Here is a 14,383-nt window from a genome sequence, read left to right as displayed (position 1 = left end):
CCACTCCTCGCCATCACTACTTTCTTAGCTTCTTAGGTGTGGTATGTTCAGTGTTTACATAGCCGGAAGAGGACCCAATACAGTTTAAACACACCATGATGTGAAGGTCATGACTGTCTAAACTGGAGACACAGGTTGTGGTGTAGCTATTGGCTAATGTTGGCACAGAACCAAGAAAAACATTGCACGTCTCATTTTGAACAGTTTACTCATTTGTTCAAGGAGGGCACTTTTGCCTTTAGCCTATTTTCAAACCCTTGAGAGCTAAAGTTGACCGCAACCTTTAATACAGCTGATACTTGCAGTTTAAAGATTGCTCTGAAAAATATTCTGTTGCCACTAGTTTAACTCTTTTTGTGGTGTTTTTTTTTTTGTTTTTGTGATGTTTTGTTTTGTAGGTATCTCATCAGCCAGGGTGCCAGTGTAGGAGTTGTAAACAGTGAGGGCGAGACGCCTCTGGACATTGCCGAAGAGGAGGCAATGGAGGAGCTCCTGCAGAATGAGATCAACCGGCAAGGTACAGTATTACAGTAATGTTGAACTTTGCTCTCCTAGTTTGTAGTAATATTATTTATGCAGAAGTGAACCCTTTTATATAGGTTTACAATAAGTCCTTTTGTTTTCGGTCTACAGTAGCTCTAATCTTACTATCCCACACCCCACGTAAATAAAACAAAAGCAAACAACCAAAACTGGATAATCTGCTTTTAGTGTCTCTTGGCAAATATTAATTATCTGGCACAGAGCTATAGAGATTAATTTAGCCCTTAGCAGGCCACTTGATAAGGCCTGAACAACTCTGTAGTCAATCTTTTGGGTTAGAGGACAAGGCTTTGCACCTCCTTTCACCACTGTTTTTAAGCAAAGTCAACATATGGTTTGTTAATAATAATGTCCATCAAAATTTGTGGCAGACTTTACACAGATGAGTTTTGTCTCCAGGTAAAAACTCCACCAGAATACCTGCACCTCCAGTCTCCAGCCATGACAAATAAATCAGCCAACAGTTTGTAGTGTTTCCGTGATTGTAGTGATTGATGGTGCAGCGCAGGACCCAAATGTGAAAGAAAGAAAGAAATGGAGACAGATGGGTGTTGAGCTTTTGGTTGCTGTAGTTTAGTGTCTGCACACTGTAAGTGCCTCATATTTGAGCACTGTTGTTTGTTCCAACTTAATCATGTGACATGCTGAAGGTAACATAGCAGCCAGGGGCCCCATTTGTATTCATGCATGTATGAGTATGTTTTCAAATAGGATCTGAATTCTCACTGGGTGTCAGTCGCCCGCTGTTTTCCACTTGCCTGTTTGACTGAAAAACTTACATAATATAGAATTGTGATCCACTTGTGTTATGAGCACTCGTGATGATTCAAAAGCAAAACGTCAGGTGTTACTATTTTTGGTCGGGGCGCTCTTGATGAAAGGCCCTTCCCTGTGGTGAGGGGCCATGCACAGACGTGCTAACTGGCCTGAAGCCAGAGGGGGGTGCTCCTCGGCTTCACTAATAAAGCCTGGCTAGCTTGCTGTTCTCTTAGGTACACATTGTGGTTAAGGTGCATGAATATTATGTATTTTTATATTTTACTAAAGGTGGTGCTTGATCCAACTTAGAAAGGACTAACCTTTAAAGTTATTAAAGGAAGGTTTAGCATACATGTTAATAATACTGGTGGGCGTATTCTCAAGAAAATGTCTAAAATAAATCTGCCTATATACACCCTTCTTGATCCAGGGACTGAACTCATGCATGCTGTGGAGTAAATTTTTAGTCTTGGAGGACGTATGTAGTCTTGGACCACTTTAGTTAATAGTTTGCACTGAGGTTCAAAGTTGAAACCTTACACAGGTAGTCAGATTCTGCAAGTGCATAGAATTGCACAAATTTCAGGTGTTAAGTTGCCCCTATAACAGTCTGTTGATAAAAGGCTTTCTGAGCTGTCAATCTCTGTTCTCTTTAATTCAGGATTCAAATATTTGAGAGCTTGTTGCATCCAGTGATAATTGAACCTAGAGCACTGTTTGCGCCATATTATGTAATGTCAGGGGAGTTTGCGCCCACACAGTCCTCAGGTGTCTTGGCCAGTGGCTGCTGTCAGTTTTGATTTGCCCGATGGATGATGGATGCATTGCCTGGTTCATCCTCACACTGCTTCCCCCACAATCATTGCACATTTCAGTCTTTTTTTCTTCCTTTTTTTTTTTTTTAAACCAGATTACTGAATACATTTTCAGTATGTGGATATTATGAATTTAATTATAAACACTGTCTTGCATAAAGTGCTTGCAAGATTAAAACTCAGCTGCAAAGTGAATTTGCAAAGCTGAAGGCAGCTGCAGACAATCCACAGCTCAGCCCTTTATGCTAGAGGTAGGGCGGGCAGCATTATGCAACCAGCTGTTGTGTAACGCTTCTGTATGTTTGTAATGTGATTTTTCTCCTCGCAAAGAGATGCCAGTCATGAGGTTAAACTTGTTAGCGATTGACCGTAGTTTCGCCTTTACAGGGACAACCCTTCCATGCTCTCCTTGACCCTGATTGGGCCAATGATTTACGTGCGCTGCCATCTTCCTTGTGTTCTCCATCAGCCACAGCAAGCAAGCTGCTGCCTGTCCTTGTAATGGACTGAAAGTGGACAGCCTCACAATTGATTGAAGGTCCTGTTAGCATAAGAAGGGAGGAATGTGGATTTAGCTGGCAGCAGCTTTTCTTCAGATGAAAATGTAGCCTGATTTCTTTTGACTTGTCTTTACTTGTTTACTTGTTGGGTTTTTGGTTGCTTCGGTGTGGGCTTCTGTAAAGTTTTTCTTTTTGGGTTCACCACACAAACTCTTGGTCAAGTGGTAACGGGGCAAAGTGGGACACGATGCCTTTTTTGGTGTAGTGGACTTTCTCTTTATCTTCTTTTTGCTCAGGTAGAAGATGTGCTGTTCCCTTGTAAAAACTCAAAGTTGAACTGCTGCCAACTCTTCCACTCGCCTCTTGTTCTGTAGTCCTACTTGGCCATTTTACTCCCTGCTTTTTATAGACACAGTGCCGGCTCCTTCCCTGGAGATTATGGGTGGTTGCTTCGCCTGACCTGTCCCAATTCCCAAGATTAACACAGTGGTTTTTGGACCTTTTTTTCTTTTCAGAAGGAATAATTTTTTTTTTCAATCACTAATTAATAACTCCTGTTTTCTTCGTTTTCCATAAATAAGTCATACTTAATCAACTTGATTGAACTTCCCTGGTAGGCCATAGGACCACCATCAGTTCCCAAGCCTCAGTTGGTTCACCTCTTCATTGACCAAACCAACCTACTGAGGTTTAGATTTGTTCCAAACACTGGAAAAAGCAAAGTCTGATTAATGTTACCTTCTTGGTTCAGGACACTTCCAGGTAGATATTAAACGCACTCATAAAATTGCCTGGAAAGTTATGCACTGTTGTAGTGCATTTTTCTTTTGACAATCAATGTTAAAGGGCTGATATTTATTTAAAGAGTAAAAACCGTGACAGCATTTTATTAGAACTGTCAGGTCAGAGAAGGACACAACGACAGTGAGTCAACAGGCCCAGTCTTTGTCCCAAAGCTGCTCTCTTTGACATAAAACTTTGAAATCCACTTTCTTCCTGTTTAGTTTCACTTTCTTAGAATTTAGCTTACTAATCCTCTCAATGTGCAACATAATTATCTGTGCCATGGTGGTTTTCTGTGGTACATTTAAGATTACTGAAAAAGATACGGACAGATTTGCATGCACATTTTAGCTGCGTCTACAAGGTAAGCAATCCACAATGACTTTGTGGCCAAAGATCATAGAAAGTTACTGACATGAAGTTAGGCCAGAAAGAAAAGCACTGACAATGTAGAGTGAGCAGATCCCGTGATAAACTTTGCGGTGAGAGATTGAAGGGACTATCAATGAGAGTGCACGATACTGGTGATTGACACATCACAGATTAGAAAACACATTAGAGTGTAACCTAGACAACCGGGGCCTTAAATGTCCACCAGCGACCAGCCATCGTTTTCAAAGCGATGCAGGGTGAGCAACTTGCTCAATGTGTCATTAACCACTTGGATTTTTGGAATAATTCTTTCCCAGGTGCAAGATTTATTGGGCATTTTGTCTCATACCTTTACAAAATCTTAGGAAATTAAAATGCAAAAAAATGTTGCTCTTAATAATCCAGATGTGGGAGGGTTGTTAGAACTTCTGCAGAATGTGATTTACATTAAGTCTTTGTCAGTATGGTAAAATTTGTCAACACATTTGGCACGAGGAGATGTTTGTGCATATATGTAGTCTGAGCCTCTGATGTCGACATAAATGAGTCAGTTGCCTTTCCAAAGTGTGTGTTTGCAACAAATATTATAATCCAAAGACCCCATATGTTGTAATTATGGAAAATATGAAATTTATACTAAAAATAGTTTTTATTGTTCTCAATGTTCCTGTTTAAGTTTCATTTTTATTAGCGTGAAACGAGCAGTTGTACTCAGGGAAACGACATTAAACCACTAACAATGAGCTTTAAATATCTCGGAGATTCACATGTCCAGTATTGTGTGAAGTAAATATTCAGCCTTAGGCTTGGAAACACGCAGTCTTGGACCGCTCTTGTTTCAGCTTGTGTTGAGTGTGGGTTAATTTCTTTTCTTTCTTTCTTTTTCTTTTTTTTCTATGATATTTAATACTCATTGACCCATTATCAGAAACCTGAAAGAGTGGAAACCAATTCACTGTGTCTGTGTCTGGCGAACTTTGTTTAGGAAACAAATGTCCTTCTCATGCTCCTCTCCAGCTAGCTGAAGCTAAACCTCTGGGTAAACGTAGACTTTTCCTCTGACTGCCCTTTCCTCATGGCAGATTTGCAGACACAGATGTCCTTTCATTGCTTTAAAAAGCTTGAGGTCTTAAATCATTCTACGCTGTCAGGAAATGAGTGGTGATGTTTCCCTGAGTGCAGAACAAAATCCTAGAAGACCAGCTGAAGTTTTGGCTTCTGCCTCAGACCCTTTTTTTGGATCATTGTTTATACAGTTCATTGTACTTATCTCTCTCAGATCGTGCAGCAGAGCATTTCAGACAGTCTTGCACTCCAACCAGGTGTCATCAAGACAGTACAGGCGTGTCAATACAGGCTGCTCTGCATGGAGCATATAGCTTCAACATATTGAGCCACTTACCGGCTGGAGTGTTCGCAGCCGCCGTTGTATTGTTACATTGACAGATTATTGGCACAAAGCTGTTCCCTAGAGCAGATGAAATGGCTGACACCAGAGCATGGCAGAACCATGTTGTGTCTAGTTCCCTCCATAGAAAGTTTCTAACAATGAAATGCAACAGTGCCTGGCTTGATAAAAGTGCAGTTTGAAAATACCTAAAAATTCATCTCATTCATCAGAGCTGAAATATTTTGTTTTGTCTTGGCTGTAATCTAGAGCAGTGCTGGCAAACTTGGTGAAAAGTTCATTCAGGCCAAGCCATTCAGATATTACATTAGGTCCTCAAAAGGACAAACCAATACAAGAGATTTAAGTGTCTGCATAGGTACATTTGTTTCTATATTGTTCTAAAATGTTTTCAATATAAAAGCAACCGGGCGGACTTCATACCTTAACTTTTTCAGCTGATATTTGTCGCTTATGTTCATCAGTTAGAGTAGGCTAATCTGAGAAATGTGAAAGCTGCACCTTTGCTACACAGCTGTGGTCCCTTTGACGCACAGTATTTGCTATTGTGAATTACACTGGCTACATTATCCCTATTAAGGGGCGCGGAATTGAACAAATATTCAACATTTGCATTCTGCGCAGCTTGCGAGAGAGACAGCTGCTATTACTAATGGTCCCGTCCCCTCCAACAGAATATGAATAGGTCACTAATGCAACCTGTTCCAAACATTTGCATACCTTACTCTGGATGTAAACAAGTAGAAGTCATAAATATCTTGATCTAATTGGGTCTTGTTCTCTCTCTAGGTTCATTGCTGCAGCGGGCAGCTTGTTCCTAAGTAGCAGGTAATCCCTGGGTGTCTGTCTGTACACTATCATGCTTCTCCATTTCTCCAGGGGTTGATATCGAGGCAGCCCGGAAAGAGGAGGAGCGCATCATGCTGAGGGATGCCCGGCAGTGGCTCAACAGCGGCCAGATCCAAGACGTGCGGCATACGAAATCTGGAGGAACGGCGCTCCATGTAGCCGCCGCGAAGGGATACGTCGAGGTTTTAAAGTAAGCAGTAGCCCTCAGAGACGGTAAAACAGTTGGAGCACACTTTGGTACATAAAGTGTCTCCTGTATGTTACTTTATTTGAACACTATTTATAGTAAAGACGGTGGTGATGCCTAGCCTCATCGGTAATACAAGACATATCTCGGTCTCTGCATCTTGTCATCTTGCCTCGTTCTGACATTGTCACTGTGGGTTGTTAATACAGTTGCACTGCTCAAGGATAGAAACCGCAACGGCCTGTCCATCTGGTCTGGGAAGCCAGCCAGCACACTCTGCTGCCATAGATAGCTCTAAGATCTCTGATGTTTAGCACAACTACCGTACACGGGACAGAGATCCAAATGTTTCCCCCGTCGTGGCAGATTTATTGGCTGAAATATTTGCTAGCCTCACCGAGCTTTGCTAAGGGATGACTAAGATTTTCAGATTACGTCTCTGTTTTTTCGGGGAATCTGTATCTCATAAAAGTGACCTGGGGTTACAATACTGACGCACAACAGAGCTCGAAGCCTAGCAACACTTTGAAAAATCAGTTTACAGAATGAAATCAGTCATTCACTCCACACATTCACCCTCCCTGTGTCTTCCTTGTAGGCTTTTAATCCAAGCAGGGTATGATGTAAATATTAAGGACTATGATGGCTGGACTCCTCTACATGCAGCAGCACACTGGGGCAAAGAGGAGGCCTGTAGGATACTGGTTGAGAATCTATGTGACATGGACATCATAAATAAAATGGTGAGGAACTAGAACTAGAAGCAGTCATTAGTTAAGTGCAGTCTTTAACTCTTACGTGTTTCCCTTCAGGGTCAGACTGCTTTTGATGTAGCAGATGAAGATGTTCTGGGATACTTAGAAGAACTACAGAAGAAACAAAATCTGGTGAGTCACTTTGGCATCTGAACAAAATTCTTGAAAGATTCCAAGAAACCTTCTCATGATGGGAAAACATGTCTTAATTTTTATAGTATAATTTCATTTCCTGTGCTGGACTCATGAGTGTCTTGTTATCATCTTAATTCCAGCTGAGAAGTGAGAAGAAAGATGTTAAGAAATCTCCTCTGATTGAAACAACCACCACTGGGGACAACAATCAATCACTGAAGCCAATCAAGAGGTAACTTTCTAATGAGAAGTAATGAATGGAAATGGTTAACTGAATCAAAAAAGCTAAGGTACGACGATATCTTTAGGAGAACAATCTCACTTTGTCAAGTGTTCTCTCTAAAGTTTTTTTTTCTTTCTTTCTTGCTTTCATGTATGAGAGTAGCGTCTTATTCTTCCTGCAATTGGCCAGAAAGTCAAACTGTCTAAAGCCAAGGGGTGAAGGAAAATGTCTTCAGTTTACCAAACTCAAAACTCTAAAAATCTAGTTATCGTTGCTTATCTGTGAGCCCTACTCTCTACTGATGCTGCAGTACTATACTAACAGTGTTACATTTGTGTTTTTTAGCAAAGAAACGCTGCTTCTGGAGCCCGAGAAGAGCGCTCCTCGCATCGAGACCTTAGAGCCAGAGAAAGTGGACGAAGAAGAGGAGGGTAAGAAGGATGAATCAAGCTGCTCTAGTGAAGAAGAGGAGGAAGAAGATTCAGAATCAGAGACTGAAGCAGGTACTGTATGATTTTTATGTTAGACTTGTGGTGTTTTGGCTCAAGTCTTGAGCCAAAACCTTAATTATGAAGTACCAATTTTATTCTGTAATTTCTGGGCCTTTTATACTTATTCTGCATGTCAAGAATATGTCAAGAAACCATATTGTGACTATTCTCGTCTGCTTTTTTTTTTTTTTTTTTTTTGGGGAACCTCAGCAGAAAAGAGCAAGCCCTCAGCAGCAGTGAGCAACAGCACAACACCAACCAGCGTCACGGTGTCTTCTCCAACTAGCCCAACTAACCAGGTGACGACCCCCACTTCACCAGTTAAAAAGGTACGACCGGGGAACTCTTTGCCGTCCTGCCCTGTCTGGAGAAAGGGGATGGGGATTACTTATTCTCCCTTTGCAACAAAAACCTGATTTTGCAGTCAGGTGTTTGCATATACAGTTCTATAGTTTAAATTAATGAGTAATATAAATTAATAACTCTGTCTGGCTTGAATGAGAACATAAATGTAAGTAGCTTTTAACAAACATGGCAACAGGATAGGGACGGTTGGAAAATTCTGCAGTATAGTTGTAGGTTGTTCTAAAGGTTGGAGCAAAGTGTACAGACAAATGCATTTGGGTGGTAAAAGTAAAACTAGGCCTTGAATTACAGTCATGTTCCACTTTTGAAACTGCTGCCCTCTGCTGACAGAATAATGCCAAGCATTTTTTCTAAAGTGAACCCTCTGAGTTTCCCCAAGGGCAGGTTTTCCTCTTTGATTTAATTGAACGCATTTAAAATATTGTGAAATATAATATTTGGTGTTTACAAAAATATGTAATGTAATCATAAACTTTGTTTGTTTTTTTGTCATTAGTGCTTCATGTTCTTTGTTCTAGGTTAAAAAAATTAGAACAGAAAAGCAAAAGTTGTAAAAACACAAGCAAGCAAACGATAAGGAAGCAAGATCGAAGTGTGAAACAAACATGTTGCACATGTAGGGGACGTTCTTAAAATTTAAATTTGAGGCACCCAAGTCTGTGATATGTGATGCCACCTCCAAACCTGACTTTAGCCCTTGAATGAACCTGAAAAAAAGGGAGGTTGTCTCACCACCAGACACCCATCTAGAGCCTTTTTGGTTTCTTTTTTCTGTTTCTTCTCTTGAGATAAACTTCTTGTTCCTGTCCTTATTTGAAGCCTGATTCTCACTCAAACCACAATGTCCTCTGTCTAATAAGTTAGCAAAGTCCAAATTCCAGTGTTTGCATCTGTCACTTATTTTGAGAACATTAATGTCAGTGAGCATTGTGTGGTGTGACTAGGCTTTAAAATGCCTGTCTTTGCTCATAAAGTGTGTTTCTTTTGCTGCTGCTTCTCTTATTCTGTCTCAACCTCTCTGTTCCTCCATGCCCTCCCTCCCTCTGTCATTCTCTCTCTGCATCATTCTCACCCTGGGCTCTTGTCTTGGTTGGCTTTAGTTTGAATGTATTACTCCCCTCATGCCTGTGGCGGAGCCAGGCTGTCCTGCATTGTGGCGTCAAGGTTTGCGCAAAACTGGCATTTCTCTAGTGCCCAAAAAACTTATGGTGAGGCCTTGGTGTGCACCAGAGTTGTTCTGTAATCCTACATGCACCTGTGCACTGATAAAGCACTAAACACCCCTAACCATTCTGACCTGATCCAGGCGATATAGGGTTTTTCCACTAGTTTAACGGCATAAACTGAACATTTCATGCTTCACATTAAAAAATTTCCACTGGTGATTGAACAGGATGCTTTTATTGTGAAGAAATAAAATGTAGGAAATGCATTTAAACCACAGAACAAACAGAGGTTAACTAGCAAATTAGCAATTTACCTGCACTAAGGATTCATCCTCATATTTTGATTACATAATTAGTATCACAATAAGTACAAAGAGGCAGTTATTGTGATTTCTTGTTAAGAAGTTGTTTAAAATTTTCCAAAATTAACAAAGTTGCCGACATAATGTGGTTTAGTTTCCAAACATCGTTATATTATCAGCTGAAGATCGAGTAGGGCTCGTCCGTGCAGTAAGCTACACAGGTGACAGTGCTGCAGCGTATGAGCCTCTGCCCCTCATACACAGGCTGATAAAATGTGCAGCAATAACAAACAGGAATAGTTTTGGTACCTGTCCCCTCCTCTGTGGTGCAATGGGGGGAAAACAGTTACCTAACCGTGGACGTTCATGGCATGACAAACCACGCGCAGTGGAAAAACCAAAATCGCGATTGATTGCTGCCAATAGCTGCTTTTCACCTATCCCCCTAGCATGGTGTTTCCACTTGTAATCACCAAATGCACTGTCTTGATCATGCTTTCATTTCACGTCTGTGTAACTTCTGCTGCTTGTAAACTTTGTTTTCAGACAAAACCTCCACAGGCTGTAAGAGTTATTGAAGTCATCATATTTTGAAAATGGCATATAACCAGGAGTGTATTTTACAGAGTATTGAAGTCAGGAAGAGGCATTCTGGTCATGTGTCACATCTGACATGTTTTTAAAAATAATAAAGTTTCCACCTGAAATAAAAAAAAATCTAAAATTTGCAGCCCTTATGGATTAATCCGACTTGTTTTTAACCTGTTTGACTTTTGCGTTACTTACCACGATAACTAAAAACCTCTAAACATCTTTGTCCTTCTAAATGGTCAACGAGGTCTTAATTAGACTGCTGTCCTTTCCTCACTCAGGTCACTCAGCCTGCTGGAAAGGTCTCAACTAAAGTGGAGGAGGAGAGGAAGGATGAGTCTCCAGCGTCCTGGCGTTTGGGTTTGAGGAAGACGGGCAGCTATGGAGCGCTGGCCGAGATCACTGCCACCAAGGAGGCACAGAGGGAGAAGGATACCACTGGGGTTATGCGTTCGGCCTCGAGCCCTCGCCTTTCCACATCTCTGGACAACAAAGACAAGGAGAAGGTCAGAAGGGATTGAAGCAGTTTTGGTTTGGTTTTTTTTAGTAGGCGGGGTTGCGTAGATGATTCTTAATTAAAAGGTTTTGTGTTTTTTATTGTGGTAACAGAGCTTTCTTGTAGCAATACTACACAGCTCCTTTACAGCTATGTCCTGCTTGTTGTGCTGCCTGCAGGAAAAGGATAAAGGAACCCGGCTTGCCTATGTGGCTCCAACCATTCCCAGGAGACTGGCCAGTACTTCGGACATTGACGAGAAGGAAAACAGGTGAATCCCTGGAGACGCGTGGCCCTGTGCAAACATGCATTGGATTGTGTGGCTCCTGTTGCTAACTGCTGGGTGCCCCAATGCTGTGCATGGTGTGGCCTTAAGCAGCTGCTTTTTTTTTTTTTTTTTTTTTTTTTAAAATGTACAGTGATAGATTTAGTAATCAAGAAACACATTAAGGACGATTTTTAAAAATGGGAGACCTATTCCTTTAGTATACATGTTACTGTGGAAACGTGGGGTACGATTCTAGCTTGTGGTTTCCCAGGGACTCCACTGCTCTGATACGTAGCGGCTCCTACACCCGGCGACGCTGGGATGACGACCTGAAGAACAGTGAAGGAAGTGCCTCCACCATCCGAACCCCCAGCTACCAGCGCAGGTTAGCGCAAACCTCTGCCACAACTTTCCACCCCAATCTCGTCGTGTCCATCATACGGGTGCCTTTCATAGCTTTGAAACCAAATTAACTGTGTAGATCATCAATAGTGAATTTATCAGTCACCTGAAGGGAAATTTGCTTTTAGTGATGTCATCAGAGATGTGTATGTACATGCTTGCATTTGCAGCAGCTGCTCTGAAAGCCATGCAAATGAGCCCAGCGCCTCTCTGTCACCGCCAAAGAGTCTTTTGCATGACTCTACTTGTCCTGTCAGGTTGCTGTGCCACTGAGATATTTTACAAGCCTCAAACAATCTAATAAATCAATTAAATAAGAAATTCTCAGGGTTGTTTGTGGCACAGAACTTGGACATGGACTTGTGCTGCATTTATATCATATGGGAGAAATGCTGGCTGTGAGCCACTAATGAACTCACTCAAGTTTCAAGTTGTAAAAGCTGCTTTGGAACTTGTTGTTTCTTGCGTTTCTGAGTTTCGATGTTTCCAACCAAGACATCCTCAAATCTAATTCTGAAAAGGGGGGAAATGGTGAAGATCTCCCAACAATTGGATGATTTTAGATGTATCTCATCCTTTAACTCTTTAAATACAGCAAAGTATCATCCTTCTCCCAAATGAGATGAATGCACAAACAGTGTGTCAAAGCTTTAGAGTCTTAAATATGTATGTTTCTTTGTTCTCTGCGTGTATATATGTCTGTATGTGTGCGCCTTCACCGCTAACATGCCTCTCTCGCCCACTTGCCTGCCAACACGCTAGCACTTCCCATACGCTAGCGCTAGGGCGGAGCGGCAGCACGCGGGACGTGCCAGCCAAGTCTTCGTCAACCTCCAACTTGGACCCTAACACCTGTAATACTAAACCTTGGCAGCCACCCACCTCCCACTACCCGTCTTACAGCATTTACCGCAGGTACACCAGCCTCACCGAGGCACCACCTGTCCTCTCTCACTTTCTGCATCTCTGCTCGGCTGGAGTGACCACCTTGTGTTTTGGGTTCCCTGTTATATTAAATGTTGGAAGGCTTTTTATTTATCTGATGGTTACAACTTTCAGTACAGTTAGAATTGTGGTTTAAAACATGATTAATGTTAATCGACTACATTTACCACCCTATAGTTGTGCATTACTCCAGTACAAGGAGAAGAACGTATTAGCATCTTCAAGTGAGTAACTGTTTGTTGTTGGGATCAGTGGCATCCCGCGTGTATGTAAATGGTCACTGAAGTTTCTCCAGACATTCATATGAAGTGTGAATGTCCCAGGAACTGTTTAAAAACACTCGTGTAAGAGGGGATTTTATTTATTTAATTAAATAGAAACATAGAAGTCATATAAAACAAATTTGTTTGGATGTAGCGCCATCACTGCAACTAAAAATGCCATGGTGAGACATCATCATCTGTCCCTTCTTAACAACAATCACTGCTCCCACCTAATGTGCCTTCACCATCAATGCAGTGTAGTAAACTAGTTGGACACTAGTTGTTATACAGTGCAATGAAAAAGGAAAAAAACCAAAATTGATAAACTCATGTCTTCCATCCTAATTATTAAAGTAAAAGTGGAAACCACGATTGGCCACAATCAAACAGCTCTACTTGCATCTCATTCCATCTTGCCGATGATTCTTTATTCCACAGCGGCTCATTCGGCAGACGACACGAGGACTTGGGCTCCTCGACCACTTCCTCCGCCACGACCACCTCCACCTCCTCATCTGTTACCTCGCCCACGGGCCATCGTGGCCTGTACTCAAGCCTGGGCTCCTCCTCCACTCGCACTGGCTCCACCAGTCTCACCAGCAGGTACAATTTATTTCTTTTCAGGTTGAGAAATTCAGCTGCAGCTGAATGAATGAATGAATGAATCTATACAGTTATCATTTGAGGTCATGCACTCTTTCTTTAAACAAGCTAGAAGGCAGCGGTAATACTGGTCAGTTTCACCACATATTCATGTATTATATTTGTATAATAGTTTGTCTTCTAATTTAGTTGATAGCCATGTCCATGATGATAAATTTACCAATTTCCAGAAGTTCCTCAAAGTTTGAACAGTTTGCCTTTATTCTCTTTATTTTCTGTATTATTACTGTAGTGGAAATTTAAACACTTTATCATGTTACTAGGTTTTGTTTATTTTGTTAAAATTCAGCAGCATAAGTGGTGGATACCAAAAGCCAGAGAGTAGTGCTTAAAAAAAAGATGGTGAGCTAACTCTCGAAGTGGTTTTATAACAAACGGTCTGACACGATCATCTGGCAGGCAAGAAAATGTATAGTAATTGGCCCTGAATTGTATATACAGGCTTAGGATTGTTGCATTTGTATTACAGCAGCTGAAAGGGAATCTGTTTAAAATGTGTGTATAAACAGGTACTGGTCAGAGGAGAGTGCAGAGAGGGAGAAGGAGAAGGAGTCGGCTGCTGTCGTCCCCACTATAAACACTGGCTCTACTACGACCACCACGTCTACCACCACTACCACTGGCACTGGCACCGAAAGACGCAGGTAAACCAAACACCTACTCAAACATCGATTTCATTAGTTTTTATTAGCTCTTTAAACTTTGTGAATTTTTTTTATCGCAATCACATCTGTCCACCAAATTTATGGTGCTGTTTAAATGTAAGGAGACTTTCAGCATTTCCATAGACTTATTTCATGAAGAAAAGCTACCATCATTTCCATTTCTGTAGGTTTGTGTTCACTCTTAGACTCTGTGCAGACATTCTGGGGAGGGAGTGAGAAAGCAGAGAGCTTGTGCTTGCATGTGTATGTTTGAGTGGGGGTCCAGTGCATGTCCTCCTGTAGCAACGCTGAAATAAGCCACCTGTCACGGTGGGAGTGGGGCCGGGCTGCTTCAGAGCCTGAACTGCTCCAGCGACTTCTCCTTATAAGGAACGTGGGCAGAAGAAGCACATTTTCCTCAAGGCCAAGACCCCATTCTGGGCTGAATGAGTTCATA

At 41.6% G+C, this 14,383-nt stretch overlaps 1 protein-coding gene across 10 annotated transcripts in view; it reads left to right on the top strand.

Moving 5' to 3' along the window:
* ppp1r12a (protein phosphatase 1, regulatory subunit 12A) overlaps positions 1 to 14,383 on the top strand; it is a 62,074-nt gene that overhangs the window by 31,655 nt on the left and 16,036 nt on the right. For 5 of the 10 annotated variants that reach the window (XM_026146016.2, XM_026146015.2, XM_080291889.1 and 2 more), the window contains exons 3-15: positions 399 to 517; positions 6,060 to 6,219; positions 6,815 to 6,959; positions 7,029 to 7,103; positions 7,247 to 7,338; positions 7,675 to 7,832; positions 8,031 to 8,149; positions 10,527 to 10,751; positions 10,921 to 11,012; positions 11,281 to 11,394; positions 12,174 to 12,326; positions 13,058 to 13,222; positions 13,792 to 13,926. In XM_026146016.2, the coding sequence (XP_026001801.1) occupies positions 399 to 517; positions 6,060 to 6,219; positions 6,815 to 6,959; positions 7,029 to 7,103; positions 7,247 to 7,338; positions 7,675 to 7,832; positions 8,031 to 8,149; positions 10,527 to 10,751; positions 10,921 to 11,012; positions 11,281 to 11,394; positions 12,174 to 12,326; positions 13,058 to 13,222; positions 13,792 to 13,926 (1,752 nt within the window). The remainder of the gene's footprint in view (positions 1 to 398; positions 518 to 6,059; positions 6,220 to 6,814; positions 6,960 to 7,028; positions 7,104 to 7,246; positions 7,339 to 7,674; positions 7,833 to 8,030; positions 8,150 to 10,526; positions 10,752 to 10,920; positions 11,013 to 11,280; positions 11,395 to 12,173; positions 12,327 to 13,057; positions 13,223 to 13,791; positions 13,927 to 14,383) is intronic. The other 5 variants (XM_026146018.2, XM_026146023.2, XM_080291890.1 and 2 more) reach the window with 3 other exon arrangements.

This window comes from Astatotilapia calliptera, chromosome 17 (assembly GCF_964374335.1).
Source record: "Astatotilapia calliptera chromosome 17, fAstCal68.1, whole genome shotgun sequence".
NCBI lineage: Eukaryota > Metazoa > Chordata > Actinopteri > Cichliformes > Cichlidae > Astatotilapia > Astatotilapia calliptera.
The sequence above is the reverse complement of the archived record's forward strand: the minus strand, read 5'-3'. Positions and strand labels throughout refer to the sequence as shown.